The following is a 23,395-nucleotide window of genomic DNA, read 5'->3' on the forward strand; positions in this document are numbered from 1 at the left end:
CTAGGGTTTCTCTCAAGTGTGTGTTCTCAGATGTTTAGTGAGATTACTACTATGACTAAAGGCTTTGCCACATTCTGTACATTTATAAGGTCTCTCTCCAGTATGAATTCGCTGATGCTGAGTAAGATGTGCGCACTGAATAAAGGCTTTGCTACATTCTTTGCATTTATAAGGTCTCTCCCCAGAATGAATTCGCTGATGTGTAGTAAGAACTGAGTACTGATGAAAGGCTTTGTTACATTCTTTACATTTATAAGGCTTCTCTCCAGTATGAATTCGCTGATGTCGAGTAAGATTCGAGCACTGAATAAAGGCTTTGTTACATTCTTTACATTTATAAGGTCTCTTCCCAGAATGAATTCGCTGATGTCCAGTAAGAAGTGAGAGACGATGAAAGGCTTTGTTACATTCTTTACATTTATAAGGCTTCTCTCCAGTATGAATTCGCTGATGATAGGTTAGCTGTGAGTAACAGATAAAGGCTTTGCTACATTCTGTACATCTATAAGCTCTTTCTCCAGTATGAATTTGCTGATGATAGGTTAGATGTGAGTAACAGACAAAGGCTTTGCTACATTCTGTACATTTATAAGGTTTCTCTCCAGTATGAATTCGCAGATGTTGAGTAAGATGTGAGTTGTAAGTAAAGGCTTTGCCACATTCTGTACATTTATAAGGTCTCTCTCCAGTGTGAATTCTCTGATGTTTAGTAAGAAGTGAGCGAAGGTTAAACACTTTGCTACATTCTGTACATTTGAAAGGTTTCCTTCCTGTATGAATTTTGTTATGTCTACTTAGATGGCATGACTTACTAAACACTTTCCCACATATCTGACACTGGTTTTCTTTCTGTGGATTCTGAACAGTGTGCTGTTGAATAAGTTCTGAAGACTGATTAGAAACCTGACCGTATTCACTACAAATCCTCTCTTCAGGACAAGTACTCTTATCTAGAGAAAAACCTGACATTTGATCAAAGGTATTTCTACATTTACTACTTTCAGAATCCTTGTCTGAAGATTCGGGTCCCTGATGTTTCATAAGGTTTGCATCTCCTTCAACTGTATACCCAGTTTCATTGCCTGAATACCTTCTCACTCCACCATAAATATTCTTGTAATTATCGGAATTGGAGCTCTTATTTAAGGCATGACTCATTTTATTACACATAGAAAGTTGTTGTGTATTAACCATATCACAATATGTACTGAACAATAATGGTTGGATTGTGTCTGTTCCATTATCATCACCATGATACATCTTGGAATGCAGAGGAAATATCTGTTGGGGGAAGACAAATGACCCCCTGCTCATGGATCCCTCAAATTGATTAGATTGTGAGTTTGCCCACTCATTGTTAAACTGTACATGTTCAGACATGCTTGAATGTATGTTTAGTCGAAGCCTACGTTCAGAATTGTCTGAATGAGTATCTGCAGTAGAGACTAGATTACCTTTCAGACTTTCCACGTTTCCTTTCAGAGAACATGTATGTTTCAAAAGACGATGGAAATCTTCTCTTAAACACTTACACTTCTCGGCAGATGTTGAAGACTGAAGTTGGTCTTTTTCCCAATTTGACTCACGTTGTTCCTTTCTTTCTCCAGTAATGTTAGCATTATGTGTAACTGTTTCCATTTCTTTATGTCCATAGAAACATCCTCTCTGTCCTTCATATGCCCTTGTATATTCCCAGTCTTTCAGAAATATTTGATCTATTCCTAGGTTTGCTTTTGGGAATACATCTTTTAACGCTGCATTCTTCGGCATCAAATCCTGGGTGTCTTGTGGAGACATAGCTGAAAGATACCAAATAACAAGTAATTTTCCCTGCTATTCTCAGTGAATATCTTTAAAGATTTAGAAAAAATTGATGACCATTAGCTAGTTTAAAAATAAAACAGAGACGGAAGGATCAAGATGCCAGAGGCTTAGGCAGATGTGAAGCTCATCTCTTTCTCCACAAATGAATGAGAAATGAAACAATTCTCACAGAGCCCAGCTGAACACTAGCAGAGGCCCTTGGAAATCTGAAAGGACAAGAAAGACTCCTGCTGAGCCAGGTAGGACAAAAGAAAGAAGAAGGAAAAGGAAGAAGAGAGGAAGTGGATTCAGGCCTGCAACCCTGTGGGGAGATGAAACTGAGGCGAGGTCTCCATATCGGGGGAAGCCCCTCACTGGGGGAGCTCAGTTTGGACAGATGGAGAGCCTCATTCTCTGTGACAGGAGAACACGGCAACCAGCGTGTGGCAGCAGGACAGAGTGAGACCTGCACACAGAGTACTGACGCCAGCACTGCCCACCCAACCTTAGAGGCATGTTCATCAATGAAGAAAAGAGCTGCGTGCTGAAATGTGGGGTTTGGAGAGCAGACCCAGGCAGCGGACTGCCATTGGTGATGAGGAAACATCCTGAAGGGATGGGAGTAAGGGAGGAGCTCTGAAAACGGGGTGCTTGTGGTGGAAGCCTAAATCACAAGAGAGCAGAGTGCCGTTGGTGAATGATGCCCAAAGAAGAAGCCCATTGCATCCCTTGTTCCTTGTGCTGGCCCCTGCTTGACAGGGACTATGAAGAACCCCACCCACATAGGTCTTTTGAGCCCCCAGTCATGGCCTCCCCCATTGACCTCATCCACAATCAGCAGACTCCTGTGCTCTGGGTAGCCTCAGGAGCAGACACTGTGAGTTGGCCATAGGCACAGATGGAGCTGAAAGCACACGTGAACCCCAGGGATAAAGAAGAAAAGCTGAAAACTCTCCTTGCAGCAACACAAGCCAGGGTCTTATACCCACGACCGGCTTTATAACCTCAGCCCCTACAGAGCATCTGAATCAAATACCAGGGCTCTCTCATTCATGGCAGGAATAGCTTTAGCAGCTGTAGACTTTGTGGGCTCCTACACAAGGGGGTGGGCCAGGACAGAGCCTGAGCTGCCCCATAGAACAACAGCAGGTCCAGCTCCACGCTGAATGAAATCCCAGGACCTGACTTCACTGAATCTATGCTGGTGACCTTGTGAAAACAACAGCTGAGAGACACCAGGGCCATGTGCCATCATGCCCATGGTTAAGGTGGGGACAACAGCAGTGCCAACACTACATAACATAGGAGCTTGCAGAACACATGAGAGCGGGCACCAGAGCACACCCTGAGGTGACCATCCCCAGAGGAGTAATACTCAGTGACTTCTCTCCCAGTGGGTGTGCTCCAATCCCACCTGCCTCGCACCACAGATCAGAATCACAGCGAAGACTCAGATCTGGGGGCTCTATTCCACCACGCAGGGAGCAGGCCCCACCAGAGAGAGGGCAGTAACAACCACAGAACAATGGGGAAACACAGCCTTGAATATCCAGGGCAGGCTCTGGTCAAGGTTAACAGCAATCAAAGCACAGATCAAGAGAGGATAAGGGCACAAACCTCTGGACCAACCTCACCCACCAAGGTGCAGATAGCAGAAGGAAGACTAACTACATTCCTGCACTCTTCAAAACAGAGACCACACACAGAAGCCTGGACAAAATGAGATGGCAAAGAAATCGGTTATGGGGAAGAAACAAGATAAAAACCTCCAAGGACCACTAAATTAAGAGGTTATGGGCAATCTAATGATTACTTCTTGCTTTCAGTCATCTTAAGTGGAGCACCAAACATTTTCACATATCCTAGGTGCCTAGTAATTCTTAAATCCACTTCTTGCCACACATGTTTCTGAGAATGGTCTATATTTCTGAGAGGTTTCAATTTAAAAATCATAGATGATAGTGACAGAGAACTAAGCAGAAACTGAAGAGATATAAGGCACTGTCTGAGAAGCTGAATACAAATAAGAGAAACTTAATAAAGTACTAGTTTTAAGAAATCAAATAAACAGGGAGACTTTCAAACCATGATTGAAAGAGGGAACTCTACTCATTGCTCTGTGGAGACCTAAATGGGAAGGAAATCAATAGGACGGTAAAGACTAGAGATCTCTTTAAGAAAATTAGAGGTACCAGGAATATTTCATGCAAAGATAGGAACAATAAAGGACAGAAATGGGATGGGCCTAAAAGAAGCAGAAAATATTAAGAGAAGGTGCCAAGAATACATAGAAGAACTATACAAAAAAGATCTTAATGACTGAGATAACCACGATGGTGTGATCACTCACCTAGTAACAGACATTCTGGCATCCAAAGTCAAGTCGGCGTTAGAAGGCATGAAGACCAACAAGCTAGTGCAGGTGATGGAACTCCAGCTGACCTATTTCAAGTCCTAAAAGAAGATAATGCTAAAGTTCTGCACTCGATAAGCCAGCAAATTTGGAAAATTCAGCAGTGGCCACAGGACGAGGAAAGGTCAGTTTTCCTTCCGATCACAAAGAAAGGCAATGCCAAAGAACGCTCAAACTACTACACAATTTTCCTCATTTCAAACAACAACAAAGGCTCAAAATTCTCCAAGCGAGGCTTTTAACAGTACGTGAACCGAGAGCTTCCAGCTGCTCAAGCTGGATTTAGAAACGGCATAGGAATGAGAGATCAAATTGCCAACATCCCTTGGATAATAGAATAAGCAAGAGAGTTCTGGAAAAACAACTACATCTGCTTTATTGACTACACCACAGTCTTTGATTGTGTGGATAACAAGAAACTGTGGAAAATGCTTAAAGAGATGGGAACACCAGAGTACCCTACCTGCATTCTGAGAAATCTGTATGCATGTCAAGAAGCAACAGGGAGAACTGGACATGTGACAACGGACTGATTCCAAATTGGGAAAAGAGTACGTCAAGGTTATATATTGTCACCCTGCTTATTTAACTTATATGCACAGTACATCATGCAACATACCAGGTTGGATGAAGCACAAATTGGAATCAAGATTTCACGGAGAAATATCCATAATCTCAGATATACAGATGACACCACCCTTATAGCAGAAAGTGAATGAAACGTTGTTGCTGAATCACGCAAAGATGCCGGGATTCTTGTTCTGGAGGATAAGAATTCAATTCGGGGCCAGAGACGATGCTGGATTGCTCAGAGCATTTTTGTAATAAAGTTTTATTAAAGCATAGAGGAGATAGAGAAGCTTCTAGACATCAGAAAGGGGTAGACATCAGAACGGGGTAGAAAGAGTACCCCCATGCTACTGTTAGCAATGGAGTTTATATACTCTCCAATGAACCCAAAGAACGTCTGGAGGTTGTAAAGATCTCACCAGACCCACTCCCATAATTTACATTTTAAGATAACAGGATTAGCTAGAAGGTTTAGTCCAGAGACTGCCTTAGGCAGGAGACATTATTGTTGCATCATCCTTGTAAAGACCAGACCTACTCCCATAGGTTAAGATAACAGGATTATCCAGAAGGTTCAATCCAGAGACTGTCCTCAGGCAGGATACATAATCCTAAGGAATGTAAAAGAAAAAAAGTTTGTCCCTTTTTCCTCCTTGAGAATTCGGACCCCTCTCTCCTTGGGGACCCCTAGACTTCTTATCAACCTGCCTAGGAAATGACTCTCTCACAAAGTGGAACTGAGGAGTCTCTTGATGAAACTGAAAGAAGAGGGTGAAAAAGCTGGCTTCAAACTCAACCTTCAAAAAAGGAAGATCATGGCACCGGTCAGATCGTTTCATGACAAACAGTGGAAGAAACAGTGGAAACAGTGAGAGACTTTAATTTTGTGGGCTCCAAAATCACTGCAGATAGTGACTACAGCCATGAAAGTAAAAGACCCTTGCTCCTTGGAAGAAAAGCTATGACCAACCTAGGCAGCATATTAAAAACCAGAAACATTACTTTGCTGACAAAGGTCCATCTAGTCAAAGCTATGGTTTTTCCAGTAGTCATCTATGGATGTGCGAGTTGGACCATGAAGCCAGCTGAGTGCCAAAGAATTGATGTTTTTGAACTGTGGTGTTGAAGAAGACTCTTGAGAGTTCCTTGGACTGCAAGATCACACCACTCCATCCTAAAGGAAATCAGTCCTCAATATTCATTGGAAGGACATGCTGAAGCTGAAGATCCGATACTTTGACCACCTGATGCGAAGAACAGACTCACTGAAAAAGACCCTGATGATGGGAAAAATTGAAGATGAGAGAAGGGGACGACAGAGGATGAGATGGTTGCATGGCATCAGTGACTCGATGGACATGAGTTTGAGGAAGCTCTGGGAGTTGCTGATGGACAGGGAAGCCTGGCTTGCTGGAGACCATGGATCACAGAGTCAGACTCGAGTGAATGACTGAACTGAACTGACTAATATGTATAATTGATTCTCTTTGCTGTATAGTAGAACAGCTATATTCCAATTAGAAATTTTAATAGACATTTCTTTATATATCTAAAAATTGTCATAGTCTGAATCAACCATTAATAATATAGTGGAAAATGTGGTAAGATTTCATGTCAATTTATTTTAAAATTCTATGAAGTAATAGAACATAATAAAGTATTTTAGCATGTTAGAATTGGGGCAAATACACTAGATATTTAATATGAGATCATATAAGGAAAAGAGAAACTTTGAAGTCAACCTGAGTTGTGCATTCTTTCATTTTCATGAGGTTTTGCTTTCTGCAGTGAAAAATTACTTGAATTTGACATTTATTTAGAAGGTCCTATGTGTCGCTCCCAGTGGGTAGGAAATTATAAATCAGAGAACAAAAACCCGTCCCCAGTATTCCTAGCAGTTTGGCAGTTTGTCTACCACTCCACTCACACATTTCTGTCTAGAGGTAGAAAGAAACTTTAAAAGGACTGTCATACAGTTACTCAGAAATGGGCAGAGTTTTCCTAGGGCCCCCAAGAAATCAAAGAGTAACGAATGAATGCAGTTTGTCACAAGGCAAGAGGAGACTTCTAGTTCATACTGTGAGGGATAAAAATAATCACTGGAGATAAATTCATGAATGATTTCAGAGACAGAATGGGGCAGGTGAAGCATTTCTATGACAGTAGCAGACACAAACCCAGGTTTTCGAAAACCATTTCCATTGAAGCAAATCTTCCAAAACTATATGATGAAGGATCAGTTCCTCGGACCTCTCATCAGAGTCATCGTCTCCATCCATTCATACCTACCTGGGTAAATGGCTGTTGTCTCCATTCTCCTCATCCTCCTGGGATCCTTCAATTGCTCCAGAAAGGCAACCAGGTCCAGTTTAGAGACAAGACCTATTGATCAGAGAAAGGAATATTTGTGTTGTTAGAGATTCATCAGTATTGAATCCAATATGTATTCAGGTGAGATGAGAAAGCATTTTGTTCTAGAAAACGATTTCCTGAAATACTTTATTCAAAGCCACTATACAATACTAACAAACACCTAACAATCAGATCCTGAGATTCTGGTCAAGTAGTACTAAGGCAAAAGTAAGTAGTGTCACTGTGAAATTAAGAGAGGGTGCAACTATTTAATACCACAGAATTTACACAATTACCAGTAACCTAGAATGAAGGAGGCAGAGTACATTAAGGAAGAAAAACGTCACCAGCATAACGAATCAGGAAGCCTTTCTTTCTAAACTCACAAATACCTATTTTCCCCTAGAAAGCAGAGATCTGAAACTACTGTGGGAAGCAGAAAATTTCAGAAGACATTCTTGACATGACGGACAAAAACCCAGCGGGTAAGTAAGGGATTCTGGAAGGCAGTTATCCTCACCCAAGGAGGCCAGGTTCCCATAGTTCTGTAACATCACATCCCTGTATAATTCCCGCTGACCGAGGTCCAGGCATTCCCACTCCTCTTGAGTGAAGTCTATGGCCACATCCTGGAATGTCAGCTGTCCCTGAAATACAAAGTACAGATGCCATGTGTCCATGGGAAGACTTTCTAATGTGACCCAAGATGAAAACGGCAAGTTCAGAGATCTGGTTGTCAGCTGGTGGCTTGGCTGGTATAAAATATATTTTTTAATAATCTTTTTTATACTATATATATATATATTATATATTATACTTATATTTTTATTTATATTTATATTTTATAATTTGATATTTTTTATAATAATATGATTTTATAAAATACATTTTTTTGTAATCCTTTTTACCCAATTTCTAATGTGAAGAAAGGAGGATGAGTTATGATCCACAAGCCATTAGAGAAACTACTCTCATCTGAAAGAGCAATTATAAAATGATCAGGGCAACATTAACATATTTATTGTTCAGTGTTCTATTCGTGTGACATAGGATAAATTGTTTGTCAAAGAAACAGGAATTTTTTAAAGCATATTCTGAGCCAAGAGTTCTGAAGTGGGGCCAAAGTGCCACAATTCTAGCAAGGATATTTGAGTTGGTAATGTTGAAAATTCTGCTCGATGAATGACGATTTTGAACAGAAATGAAATAGAACAGTAAGGAAAGAATTCATACTTAAGTTGGAACTTTTACAGATTTTAACAGGTCTAATAGGATAATAATTTTTCTTGTGGTCTGGGCTCGTGTTGGAAAACAATTTCCAGACATGAGACAAACTGAGAGGGAAATAAAGTTTATTAGAATGGGGGATGCTGTTAGAAAAGCAGGCCAGCTCAAGGGAGAGCGGATGTTGAACAGAGGTCCTTAGTCCACTTTCATAGCCAGGATACAAGGAGTGAAATAGGGGTCTTGTGGATCATTGCTGAATGAAGAGGCACATATACAGGGTGGGGAAAGAGTAAGAAAAATACTTTCTCCTTATGGGGTAGGAGGGGAGATCATTAATACTGCTCAGGAGGACCTGAAATCAATACTCACAACAGGAGGAGGGAAAGATGGTAAGGGGTCTTGTTTTTTCGTTCCTGCATTCCAAGACTCTCCTTGGTATTATCTACTCTTTTGTCCCTGGGTCACCACACACCTCCCTATTTTTAGGGTCAATTCTTGGCCCTTGTTGATACCCTGCTCATGTCTATCTACCCATTTCCCTTCTCACACATCTGGGAATCCAGTTTCAAGGAAAAAGGGGCAATGACCGCTCTGGCTTCTTCAGGCTGAGCAGGGGCACATGGGGCTCTGGGTTCCATTTGCCTACTCTGTCAGGGTGCATTTATGAAGAGAGATGAGAATCCATGGAATGATAAGGTGACTTGTTTCAGCATTGTCTAGGTGTTGGGCAGGGAATATTCTTGCACGACCACTTGGAAATTTGTGGTATTTTAGAAGAAACAAACTTTACAAGAAAGTTAAAGTTACAAGGCCTAAAGATTAAGAGAAGTAGAAAAGCTGCTCAGGGGTTACTTAGGAGAACCAGGACCGGACATTGGTTCATGACGTTAGTGTTTCTCTAGGTACGAGAAGAAGCCAGAGTCTGGCCTCATAAAATCTTTACCTGAAAACATCTGACTATCAGAAAGCCAGTTCTAGGTTTTTCCCAGGGCACAGATTGCCTTATTTCTGATCTCTACTCTGAACAGCTTTCAGTGGGGGGGTGGGGTTGAAAGTCAGGAGCTTGCTGTGGTCATGATGTCATCTTTGTAGAGACAGCTGGCAGAGTCCAGTTAGCAGGGTTCCTTCACAGCCACATATTTGACCATGCTTTGGGGGCATTACTCGGCTATTGTGTCCCATGGCACTGGGAAGGCTCATTCCCAGGTCTGGGGAAGGTTCCATCGATAGGCCACTCAGTGAGCTTTTTCTAGGCCAGGCCTTGTGAGTAGCAAAATCTCTGGACCATACCTGTCTTACTAGCCTCTTGGTCCAGGAAAATATTCCCTTTTCTTCCTTCTTCCCACATCTAGAGTTACATTATTACAATCATTGATAGCATGTGGAACTTCATATTAGCATTTTATCACAGGCTCAGTCACACATTGAGTAACATAAGAAACAATCTTTTGAAACAAGTGACATAGAAATTAATATAGCTGTAACTAGCAGTTATTAGTCAGGACGTAAGTAAGAATGAAAAGTCAAGAACTTTCATTAGGTAGAGCCCAGTATTCCCCAGGTCATCTAACTTCACTTGTTAAATGACTATAGCCTGGAGGTAATCTCCTGGTTGTATATCATGGAGCATCTAATCTTTATCTGAAGATTGTTTACTGAGATTAGCTTTAGAAACAAACTTAGAGTATCCTTTTTAATAACTTAATTGAATCTTTTAGAAATATAAGAAGGAACTATCTCAGAAGTGAGTCTTAGTAAACACTAGATTTAATTAACAAAACTAGAAACTTAGTTTAACAATGAAAAAAAGTTAATATTCAGTTAAACATAACTTTTTCACTATGAGGGCATTAAACCTGTAGCCAGGGAAAGCTTTAACCCATCAAATAAAAACAAGGTTTGTCAGGGAGCTGGGAAAAGCCAGGCAGCCATGCTGGATTTCCCACAGCCCTGACTCTTTGATTTATAGCTGTTTTTCACCCATTTTTAATTCCCTGATTGACACGCAGACCATGGCCATGTTTTAAGAACATCAGGATGGCAAAAGTCTAACCATGAGGGGTTATTTTTGTAGAAGAATGAGTTTTGTCTAAATGTACCATAATCTTAAGTAATGCTTATTTACTTTGCCAAACTAACAAAAAGATTTTTTAAATGAATATAAATCACTTAAATGCAAAGAAACTCATAATCTCTTATTGAAAGTTGCATTCTAAGGAAACTTTGTTTTATTAATATAGAGATTAGACTAAATTCCAGTCTGGTACAAGCTTACATGTTAGTCACTCAGTCGTGTCTGACTCTTTGTGACCGCCTGGACTGTAGCCCACCAGGCTCCTCTGTCCGTGGGATTCTCCAGGCAAGAATACTGGAGTGGGCTGCCATTCCCTTCTCCAACAAGCTTACCAGATAGCAAACAAACAAAATTTGTTTATCGGAATGTGTATTCTGTTGATAGATGAAATGTTCTGTATATGTCTGTTAAGTCCATTTGGTGTAATACATAGTTTTTAAGTCTAATTTTTCCTTATTTTCTGTCTATATGATCTATCCGTTGTTGAAAGTGGGATACTAAAGTCCCCAATTATAACTGAGTATTTCTATTTTCCTTTAATGTCTGTTAATATAAACATAAATATATAATATTTAATAAAGATGCAAACTATACAAATATACAATACACATATATAATAAACATATATTTGCTTTCCCTAAAATAAAAAGAAAAATCTTTTCCATAAATCATGAAGTAGCAGTATTCTTACAAAGGTATCAGAGTGCAATGATAGAAGGCATGTTTAAATCTGATTAAACTGCAAGTAACAATGTAGCCAGGTCACTGCTGTGACTTGTAACACTTTAACAGGATAAGTAGAATTATAGTTGACCACATTGTATTAGGGCATATCAGATCTATATGAACTCCACATAATTTTAGGATATCTATGTTAGTAACATCAACTATACAGTATAATCTGAGAAGATTTATCACCCCTTCAACAGTACTTCCCATGTAATTTAACATGTCCAATGAACTCTGGTAGTTTAATAGCTCTCTGGGATGTCTCAGGGGCCCTCTGAAGCATTCCAAAGTTAGCTAGAAGTCAAGTTACTTAGGAAGTTTTGTGGGCAAATATCAAAAGGGGTTATAACACTCAGTCAGATTAAACCATATAGATCACTGGGAAACAAAGTATTTTACTTAGCCAAAGTAACAAAGAAGATTTCAAAGGTAAACATAGAACAGATCACATCAGAGGTAAAGAAACTTAAAATCCATTATCAAAGGCAGCTCAACATCTCAAGAAAACTTGTATTTATGCACAAAACTCTTCCCTTGGTGTCCACTTTCCATGAAACCTTTTTATCACTTTCTGTACCCATTACTTTGTTCTCCCATGCTGAAACAGCCACCTGTAAGTCAGACCTACCTCCTTTTCCCTTCATAAAATGTAATTTCATTCCTCATACCTTCTTTACTGAAAATACACATGCTACTTTCTGTAAGCAACCAAGAACTTAAGCATTCTGTAGATTGGTGAACATATATACGAGTGATAATTTTTTTCCCCCCATTCCTAGAGGTACTTTGCTGGTTGACAATCTTGTAACAGATATAAAAATATAACAATATTTAACTTATAATAAATCTAGGCACAAAGAAAATACTGTGCTTAATGACTCAGACATATCTACATTAGATGAGCAAACAAACACTAATACTACATATTTACTATTTATATTTCCCAGTTCACGTGAATCTGAAATTCATTTAGGTTAATTTATCTTATAGTTAGAATTGTCTGAATTGTAAGCGCTTACTTTCCTTTAGGCCAATTAAATTAGAACTCATTTACAATTTCAGCATTAAAAAAAAAACACAATAGAGTGCACACTGACACATATATAAATCCAGAGAGAGATCTCACATTTTCCTGCCTGAGATTTAAAACTTCTCTTTGACCCTTTTTTGTTTGTTTGTTTGAAGTTCTGACTTGCCCAAGGCTGAGTTAGGTCTCAGGCAAATTGGGCAATGTATTTCAAGGACACGGAAAGGGTTAACTTCAAGCTTTTCTCTAGGCAGGACTTTTAACAAGCTAGTTGTTTTTAAATGCATATGCAAAAAGAAAGGGTTTTGCAGTTTCAAAGGGAAAGAAAATTTCATTTTAACCAGTTTTCTCCAGAGTTAAAGAATATCAGGGCCATCCTGTGTCAAAAAGCCATCTTTCCTTTCTGTAGTTTTAGTTTTATAGCTAAAATATAGACCAAATAATGCTCAAATTGACTCTCATATCAGGGGCATTTCAGCTGATAAAATTCTTGGACCGTCCCTCTGGTGGGAAGTGAGGTCTTTGGCCCATCAGAAGAGTCTGAAGGGTTGAGGGAATTTGCAGGACTGGGGGAAACTTGGTCCTTCCCAGGCCTGAGAAACAGTAGTCAGAAGGGAATTCTTTAGGATGTTCAGGAGTGGGGGAAGCTTGGTTCCCTCTCTGCCTTAGAGATAAACTTCCTTAGAAGGGGATTCTTTAGAATGTTAGGACATATTTTGATCCTTCAGGCTTTTGAATATAGAAGAAAGACCTGGACCAAAGGGAACCTCAGAATCCTTTCCTAGAGATCATGTGGATATGAAAGGTTGAGTAGGGGTCATCTAGGAAATCTGATGGAGAGAGACAGAGAGGGACAGGAGACAGAGAGGCAACAGAATGCAAGGAAATTCTGAGTCCTTTCCCTTCTTTTGGCAAAACCTAGTGTGCCATTCAGAGGCCATTTTAGGGGTGTCCCCGTTTCTACTGGAGCCAGGCGTTTTGGCGTGTCAAAATCTTCCAGTGTCTGAGAATGTAGCCAAGGGCTGATTATCAAAGAGCCTCCTGGGATGTAACAGAACCCACTCTTAGCCTACCTACCATAGAATGGGAGTACTGAGAGTCACTGGCTGACAGAAAGGCGTCCCTTTTCTCCCAGTGATCTCTCCGTGTGACTAATGCACAAAATGGCCAAGTGTCCCAACAGTCACGTCCGACGGTGAGAGGAAACCTCTGAGAAACCTGCAGCTAAGCCACCAGGTGACACAGGCAGAGAAAGACAGAGATTCCCAGGAGCAACCAGGTGACTCACCATTTGGTGATTCCCTAAAACATGGAAGGCACTCTTGGGACAGCTCAGAGGCAACACCCAGGTTCCTGTAAATCAATCTGGACCAAAAGGGAAAGGGGAGAAAGTGACAGGGAAGAAGGCTGAGGAATCCGCCTTACAATATATTTGGGAGGCGGTGGTCCAGGGACAATGGTTTCTGTTTTGCTTCAACCTAACACGGTGAACAGAAGTTGTCTTGCTGGGGCCAGATGCTCTTGTGGCCTGATCCGTTCTGTGTGCCCCCTATCCTCACATGGGAGTCTTTCTGTGGAAGGCACCCTAATGGCTTTTATGTGTCTGTCCTGTGCCCACACAATATTGGTTGGCATAGTCCTCAGTCGGAAAAAACACAAAGGAGAGACCCTCACCAGGGCTTCCCTGGTGGCTCAGAGGGTAGAGCATCTGCCTGCAATGCAGGAGACCTGGGTTTGATCCTTGGGTCAGGAAGATCCCCTGGAGAAGGAAATGGCAACCCACTCCAGTATTCTTGCCTGGAAAATCCCATGGAGAGAGAAGCTTGGTAGACTACAGTCTATGGGATCACAAAGAGTCAGACAACACTGAGCGACTTCACTTTCACTTTCACTCACCCATTCAAGCTGCAGCTACTTTGGGTGCAGTGAGCAGCGGGGCCTTTGAAACATACCAGAGGTTAACCCTGGCCAGAGTTCCTATGTTGCTGCCACAGCACTTGCCTGTTGGCAGAGGTTCCCTATGAGAAAGGAGAAGCGAAGATGGGAGGAAGAAACTCCAACTCCCCGAACAAGCCACCAAAAATGTCATGGTATGGCTGCGGGTTGGAAAAGAATTTCCAGACATAAGACAATACGGATCTGGTTGATCAGTTTCTACATTCTAAGATCCTTCTTGGTTTTATCTGCTCTTCACACTTTGGGTAACCACAACCTTGGTAGAAAGAATCATTTTAACTGTTTAGTATATACTCTATACTTTTCTGACTGTTTTTATCAGTCTTGAAAGTGTAAGAGAAATAACTAAAAATCAGTAATGTTCCTCTTGTTCCTTTTGGTATATATTTTAACAAACAGCCATTAAATGGCAGAGCTGAACCTTTACTTCAGTTTATGTACTTTAGACATAATTACTTTTAACTAATAAAACAGACAGATTCACAGAGACAACTCTAAGAAAAGTTGATACAAGTTTCTACTCATTTCAGTTCAGTTCAGTTGCTCAGTCATGTCCGACTCTTTGCAACCCCATGATTTGTAGCACGCCAGGCCTCCCTGTCCATCACCAACTCCCGGAGTTCACCCAAACTCACGTGCATCGAGCCAGTGATGCCATCCAGCCATCTCATCCTTTATCATCCCCTTCTCCTGCCCCCAATTACACCCAGCATCAGGGTCTTTTCCAATGAGTCAACTCTTTGCATGAGGCGGCCAAAGTACTGGAATTTCAGCCTCAGCATCAGTCCTTCCAATGAACACCCAGGACTGGTCTCCTTTAGGAGGGACTGTTTGGATCTCCTTGCAGTCCAAGGTACTACCAAGAGTCTTCTGAGCACCACAGTTCAAAAGCATCAATTCTTCAGTGCTCAGCTTTCTTCACAGTCCAACTCTCACATCCATACATGACTACTAGAAAAACCATAGCCTTGACTAGATGGACCTTTGTTGGCCAAGTAATGTCTCTGCTTTTCAGTATGCTATCTAGGTTGGTCTTAACTTTCCTTCCAAGGAGTAAGCATTTTTAATTTCATGGCTGCAGTCACCAACTGCAGTGACTTTGGAGCCCCCAAAAATAACATCTGACACTGGTTTCCTATCTATTTCCTATGAAGTGATGGGACCAGATGCCATGATCTTCATTTTCTGAATGTTGAGCTTTCAGTCAACTTTTTCACTCTCCTATTTCACTTTCATCAAGAGGCTCTTTAGTTCCTCTTCACTTTTGGCCATAAGGGTGGTGTCATCTGCATATCTAAGATTATTGATATTTCTCCCGGCAATCTTGATTCCAGCTTGTGCTTCTTCCAGCCCAGTGCTTCTCATGATGTACTCTGTGTATCAGTTAAATAAGCAGGGTGACAACATACAGTCTTGAGAAACTCCTTTTTGTATTTGGAACCAGTCTGTTGTTCCATGTCCAGTTCTAACTGTTGCTTCCTGACCTGCATATAGGTTTCTCAAGTGGCAGGTCAGGCGGTCTGGCATTTCCATTTCTTTCAGAATTTTCCACAGTTTTTTGCAATCCACACAGTCAAAGGCTTTGGCATAGTCAATAAAGCAGAAATAGATGTTTTTTTCTTGAACTCTGTTGCTTTTTCAATGATCCAGTAGATGTTGGCAATTTGATCTCTGGTTCCTCTGCCTTTTCTAAAACCAGCTTGAACATCTGGAAGTTCACGGTTCATGTATTGCTGAAGCCTGGCTTGGAGAATTTTGAACGTTACTTTACTAGCATGTGAGGTGAGTGCAACTGTGTGGTAGTTCGAGCATTCTTTGGCATTTCCTTTCTTTGGGATTGGAATGAAAACTGACCTTTTCCAGTCCTGTGGCCACTGCTGAGTTTTCCAAATTTGCTGGCATATTGAGTGCAGCACTTTCACAAGTTTCTGCAACTGTAAAGAATACTAAAGACAAGAAAAGTTTTAGTCACTCAGTCATGTCCCATTCTTTCTGACCCCATCGACTCTAACTTGCCAGATTCCTCTGTCCAAGAAATTCCCAAGCAGGAATAGTGGAATGGGTAGTAATTCCCTTCCCCAGAAGTTCTTCAAGAAAACAAAGCAAAAAGAAAACAAGAAGAAAAAATTGATCAAGTCATGTTAATATTTTCATACATATGGTTCAGTTCAGTTGCTCAGTCATAAACGACTCTTCGCTATCCCATGGCACACAGCTTTCCAGGCCTCCACCAACTCCTGGAGCCTACTCAAACTCATCTGCACTGAGTACAGACATACACTCAAATGGGTCTATATGCTCAATTAGGGGAAGCGGGAAAGTTTTTCATGTCACTAAATCAGGTAATTTTGAACGGGGTAAAATGCTAGAGGATGATATTCTTTATTTGCACTGAGCTGTATTTTAAATTTTAATACAGTTGAGCATAGATTAGGACTAATAAGATTCTTGTAAGTATTTTAGAAAATACAAATACCTGTGTAATTACCTGTGATGAGACTCTGTGATGTAAGCATGGAGTGTACTGGAAAAGATCAGACCTGGGCTTGGGATGAAAACTCCCACTCCCAAAACCCAACATCTCTGCTAAATGCACATGAGTGTTCATTTTCCAAAGCAGAAAGAAAGTAAGAAGACATGGAGTTACTCCGTTAATTGTGATAGTTTAGACACATCCCTCACTTTTTCTTTCCAAGACACTTGTTCAAGTGGAAAAAAAAAAAATTCATAGCATGGGAATTTCACAGAAACACCTAAACCAGTGAACATGAGTCATGGAGTAAGAAGTACATGGAGGAATGCATTATCACTGCATGTGTATTTTGGCAATATTATGGAAACTATGATCTGAATCTATGATTAAAAAATGTTATTTCGGGGACTTCAGTGACTAAGAACATGAGCTCCCAATGCACAGAGGTCTGGTTCGTTCCCTGATCAGGAAACTAGATCCCACATGCAATAGCTAAGAGTTTACATGTCACAACCAAAGAAGCTGAAAATTACAAGGATAACTAAAGATCTTACCTGCCACAAGAAGACCCAGTGCAGCCAAATAAATATTTTAAAGATGTGTCGTAAGCAAAATTCACTTCATATATACCTTCCCTGATCTGTAGCCTAATGTTGCGGTCCTTTAACGGACCAGAATCTGGTGGTCAGAGTCAACGATAAGAAAGTAAAAGAGAGAAAGGGGCTGATATTCCCTGGTTTATGCAGAGAACCAATAAAGCCCTTGACACAGGGCTTGTACCACTCACGAAGGCACAGGGCATTCTCTCGAGGAGGTCTGGAAAGCCTAGGCAAGAAAGTGAGCTCAGCAGGATTCCATGCTCCAGAGAATTAGCCTGAGGGAGAGAGAGAGAGAAAGAAAGATATGGGGACCCAAGCTCTGATGGAATAAGGGTGCTTTAATGATCTTTGTGTGAGCATAGATAGGCTGTTAAGGAATTTATTTGACAATGATAAAGATCAGAAAACCAAACGAATAGTAACTGTTACCAAGGAAACAAAGAATTAACAATGGTCATTAGGTTAGAAGACAACCCATATTTCAAGAGGGAGGGTCATGACTAGGCAGAGTAACTGAAGGGAAAGAGTTTACTGAAGTAAATCCATGCATACAATTCATCTCATTATCTCAGTCCTGGGAGCAGGACTGAACTGATGGTGTACTATAATACTTTTACACAGCAATATTTTCTACTGTAATCTGAAACCAAAAAAAAAAAAGATAAGAAATGACCCACACACTTTCAGAAACTATTCTGACCTGGAAAAGAAATGATAAAATAATCAGAACCACATGGGCATATTTGTTTTTGAGTGTTGTATTTGTATGACACAGCATGAATTGTCTATCAAGGAAACAGTTAATATTTTTAAAAAGCATACTCTTACCCAAGAGTTCTTAAGTGGGAGAAATATACCATTTATTTTAACAAGCTTAATTTTTTTCAGAGTATTGTTAACAAGCTTCTTTTAACTAGTGATGTTCAAAATTCTGCTCTGTGAACGACCATTTTGAATAGTAATGAAATACAATAGTAAGGTAAACATTCATACTTACTTTTGTATGTAAAGTGTTTTACAAATTTTACAGTTCAAATATGATAGCATCCTCAGTAGAAACAATCATTTTAACTATTTAAGATATACTATATGCAGATGACACCACTCTTATGGCAGAAAGTGAAGAGGAACTAAAAAGCCTCTTGATGAAAGTGAAAGTGGAGAGTGAAAAAGTTGGCTTAAAGCTCAACATTCAGAAAACAAAGATCATGGCATCCGGTCCCATCACTTCATGGGAAATAGATGGGGCAACAGTGGAAACAGTGTCAGACTTTATTTTTTGGGGCTCCAAAACCACTGCAGATGGTGACTGCAGCCATGAAATTAAAAGACGCTTACTCCTTGGAAGAAAAGTGATGACCAACCTAGATAGCATATTCAAAAGCAGAGACATTACTTTGCCAACAAAGGTCCATCTAGTCAAGGCTATGGTTTCTCCAGTGGTAGTGTATGGATGTGAGAGTTAGACTGTGAAGAAAGCTGAGCGCTGAAGAATTGATGCTTTTGAACTGTGGTGTTGGAGAAGACTCTTGAGAGTCCCTTGGACTGCAAGGAGATCCAACCAGATGATTCTGAAGGAGATCAGCCCTAGGATTTCTTTGGCAGGAATGATGCTAAAGCTGAAACTCCAGTACTTTGGTCACCTCATGAGAAGAGCTGACTCATTGGCAAAGACTCTGATGCTGGGAGGGATTGGGGGCAGGAGGAGAAGGGGATGACCGAGGATGAGATGGCTGGATGGCATCACGGACTCGATGGACGTGAGTCTGAGTGAACTCCGGGAGTTGTTGATGGATAGGGAGGCCTGGCATGCTGCGATTCATGGGGTCACAAAGAGTCGGACACGACTGAGCGACTGAACTGAATGGAACTGATAAATATTTCTGAGAGTTTTTACAGAGTCTTGGATGTGTAATGGAAATAATTTAAAATCAATTATGTTGTTGTTCCACCTTTTTGCAAATATGTAGCAAACATTCCTTAAATAGCTTAAATTTGCCTAACTTTATGTACTCTAAACAGACAAACACATAGGACAACTCTAAAGAAAGTTCATAGAAGTTTCACTAACTGTGAAGAATACAAAATACAAGAAAAATAACTGATCAAATCATATGAATATTTTCATGCATACATTTATTAAAATGGAACTATAAATTCATTTCACTAAAATGAAACAATCTAAGGCCATGGAAAATATGTAAGAACAATTTTCAAAGGTTAGAATAAAAATATTCATGAAATGATGGCTTTTATAAACCCTAGGTTTCTGCACACAAAGATGCACACATAAACACACTTAAGGTAAAAGCAACTGTCCATAAGTAACAGATCTTTCGGAAGAAACATTTTTAATCTACCTTTTTAAAAAAAAAAAATTCAAGTGTATTTTAGCATTTATGGTAAAACAAACATTTACAAATTGTGCATGAATGCCTGCTAAGTCACGTCAATCATGTCTAACAGTTTGCAATCGCATGGACTGTAGCCATCCAGACTCCTCTGTCCATGGGATTTCCCAGGCAAGAATACTGGAGGGGTTGCCATTCTCTAAGGGACCTTCCCAACCCAGGGATCAAACCCAGTTCTCCTGTATTGGCAGGCGGATTCTTTACCACTGAGCCACCTAGGTTCACTGAAAATAACTTTTTCTCTTTAGTAAGAATAATCAAAAACACAACATGAGAAATAGTCTACATTTTATTAGCAAATATAGCATGACACCTATTTAGAACACATTTCCAGACCTATATGAAGAAACTGTAAACCTTTACTGAAGCACATAATGTCTGAAAAGCACAAGTTTTACTTGGAAGATGTGGTGACCTAAAGACTCCAGTGATCGCAAATTCAGAACAATTCAAACTCAAAACAAACACGGATATTTCAAATGTAAGACTCAGCTGTATCCAGGAGAGCCAACATAATTTTGAATTTAAAAACACAAAAAAATGAAATAGAGGGAAATTACAGATTTCTGTAATTACAATCTGTAAATCTAATTCTGCCAAATTACAGATGAAGTTATCACTGTACAGACTAGTAAAACTTCAAAATAAATGATGCAAAATGGCAAGAAGGTAGCCAAAGAAGCATACCTAAAGAGAGACTTAGACATTATTTTGAACAATAAAATAGAAGGTAGACACAACAAAAATTTTTTTTTTAATAACGCAACAGGTGAGGTATTCCAAGGTAACAACAAAAATCAGTGGGGAGTGGGGGGCTGGGGAGGGGGGAGTCAAAGGGCATAAAAGAAAGATTTAGGTTCCAGCATTGTGTAATAAAGAATTTAGGGACTTGGATGATGGTCCAGTGGTGAGAAATATGCCTGTCAATGCAGATAACATGGGTTCCATCCCTGGTCAGGAAACATCCCACATGCCTTGAAGCAGCTAAGCGAGTGTGCCACAACTACTGAAGCCCACCTGCTCCAGAGCCTGCCAGTTATTAATACAACGACTGAACCAGTGCCTTAAAGCCAGAGCTCCACAACAAGATAGTAGCTTCTCCTAATCACAACAGAGAAAGCCCAAGTGCATCAGCAAAATCCCAGTATGGCCAAAACTAAATAAATACTAAAACAATAACAACAAAAAAAGAATTTGGCAGGCTTTGGTCCCCAGGTTGTGGAAGTTTAACTACTTGGAATTAAGTAGTTAACTACTTTCAATTTTATTAACTTGGAATTCCCTCCCCGCCCCCCCACCCCTTTGGGAATTTCCTTAGTGACTGAAGTAGCTTTATTACTCTCCGTGGGCCCTGATTATTTATGATAAAAACATGACCTACATGGTGGCCCCTAGTTTAATAATGGGACGACTCAGGTTGTGAGGCTGGCCATTTCAAAAGACCAAGGATGTTACTAGAGGTTTGGGGCTTTGAGCCAGGTGGGCTTATTAGCCCAGCCTCTAAGAAGGGGAGAATGCTGGAGATGTTATCAATCCCACCTATGAGGCTAAACCGCAATAAAAACTTGAGTGAGCTTGTTTGGCTGGCAATACTCTGTTTTCTGTCACACTGATGTGCCAGGAGGGTAATGGGTCCCTCGGGATGATGACTATGGGTCAGTTCAAACAAACTCGTTCAGAAGTTAAGAAGCTTATCAAGGCTAAAGAAGCAGCATTTCAGGAAAGAGAGACAGAACAAAAGGACTATGCCTCTTACCTCTAGACGAGTCATTTCTGACTCCTTGCTTTCCTCTTCCTCTGGGATTCCTTCTCAGGTAAGATCAGCTTTGGGAAGTGACCCCTGAGTGTTGAGAATAGGCTGTTCAATACTTAGAAAAACACACCGAGCTCCCTGTAACACAGCCCCACACAGAGGGAGGATCTCAACAGGTACAAAACACAATCTTCTACGTCCACGGACACAGCAGGGATTTTGGAACACAGAATTAAACGAGGTGTTTTCAGTTTTATTCTTTTCTTCTGAACTCGCGGCCCTTCCTCTGAAAGCCACACGTTCTAGGCTGACCCTCCCGTTCAAACCTTAGGCGAGACCCTGACCAAACTCCATACAGAACAGGACCTCCTTCCTTCACCTCTTCGTGGATCAGGGACCTAGCGGTTGGACAATGCAGGACTTTAAGCAGCGGTCTCTACAAGTTAGAAGGTAGAACTGCCAGAGAAGGACATGGACTCTAGAACGATATTAACAGGAAGCGAACGCGGGCCCCAGGGACCCGGCAGCTAAAAAGACTTCAGAACTTCTCACGGCGATGCGAGGACACACTGGGGACGGGAAAATGGGGACGGTAGTTTGAACGTCCACAGAGACCCCCGAAACCCACGTGTGAAGGACAGCAGGCTGTGGGACTACGAAATCCGGGTTTTAAACAAACTCACCAGAACGCTCTGTCGGTCATTTAAACGCGATTCCGGGTCTGCAGGATACTGCGCACGCGCGGGCGGAAGATCCGTTATAAAGGAAGGTGAGTGCGCTACGCCGCGGCCAAGGGGAGGGGCGTAAGGGGAGAGGGTGGGACGAGGCCGGAAGCGCAGGTGTGTGGGGGCGGGGCCAGTGGGGGCGGAGCTTTACCTCCCCTCACCCCGCCCCTGTCAGTTTTGGGTCTGTTGGTCCTTCTGTCCAGCTGTGCTTCAATTTGTCTCCCTTTTGATGCCTTTAAATCTCTTTGATTTCCTCTGGAGCGGAGCTGCTTCCTGCTTGTTCTAAGTTAATGTTTCACACAACTTAATGCAAAAGAGAAGAATTTTGAGAGCTGCCTCTAAGGAAAGCTGAGATGTTTTCAGCAAGTTGAAAAACGGCTAAAATTCAAAAGCCCCTGTGTGACTGTGTGAAGATGGGTGTCTCCTTAGTGACGAAAAGTAGAATGCGGTAACTCAGATGATCTGTTGGGAGTGTCACGAGAGTGTAGGCTCCTCGATTCTGTCCCGTCACAACGAAGATTTGGAGTGACGGACATTAAAGCCCCCCCTCGGCCCGTGTTATAGCTCTCAGGTCTCAAACGGACCGTGTTATAGCCCCTAGACAAATCAGGGTTACAGCTCTGTTTTATTTAGATAATAGCAGGAAATTCCATCTTCGAGGTGTGAGGGCGTGTTGACCCAAAGACTCAAAGAGAAGAGCGCCCCAGGGCGTGGGGGAGAGAGCGAGCCCTTTGACTCTTCTTTTTCTGTTTTTTCCCTTCCCCCTGGTCCTGCCCCATGCACATTGGGCTTACCAGGTTTGCTGTTCTACCCGAAGTTGTCACTCCTGTCCTCAGACCTTCCTTTGTTCTATTTTCGCGGCCTTTTCCCTTCTTTGTCTTTTCAGTTCAGTTCAGTTCAGTCGCTCAGTCGTGTCCGACTCTTTGCGACCCCATGAATCGCAGCACACCTGTCCATCACCATCTCCCGGAGTTCACTCAGACTCACTTCCATTGAGTCAGTGATGCCATCCAGCCATCTCATCCTCTGTCATCCCCTTCTCCTCCTGCCCCCAATCCCTCCCAGCATCACAGTCTTTTCCAATGAGTCAACTCTTCGCATGAGGTGGCCAAAGTACTGGAGCTTCAGCTTCAGCATCATTCCCGCCAAGGAAATCCCAGGGCTGATCTCCTTCAGAATGGACTGGTTGGATCTCCTTGCAGTCCAAGGGACTCTCAAGAGTCTTCTCCAACACCACAGTTCAAAAGCATCAATTCTTCAGAGCTCAGCTTTCTTCACAGTCC

The 23,395-nt window shown here is 41.3% G+C and overlaps 1 protein-coding gene and 1 pseudogene across 1 annotated transcript; one reads left to right on the forward strand and one right to left on the reverse strand.

The window, feature by feature from the left end:
* Positions 1-22,100, reverse strand: LOC138097210 (zinc finger protein 708-like). Its single transcript, XM_068993481.1, is given in 5 exon segments — positions 1-1,799; positions 7,076-7,168; positions 7,659-7,785; positions 21,391-21,474; positions 22,071-22,100. Coding segments are annotated over 4 exon segments (2,034 nt in total). The 5' UTR covers positions 21,406-21,474; positions 22,071-22,100.
* LOC138096932 (heterogeneous nuclear ribonucleoprotein A1-like) overlaps positions 21,800-23,395 on the forward strand; it is a 13,027-nt pseudogene continuing 11,431 nt past the window's right edge.

The sequence above is a fragment of the Capricornis sumatraensis genome, chromosome 20 (assembly GCF_032405125.1).
Source record: "Capricornis sumatraensis isolate serow.1 chromosome 20, serow.2, whole genome shotgun sequence".
NCBI classification, from domain to species: Eukaryota; Metazoa; Chordata; class Mammalia; order Artiodactyla; family Bovidae; genus Capricornis; species Capricornis sumatraensis.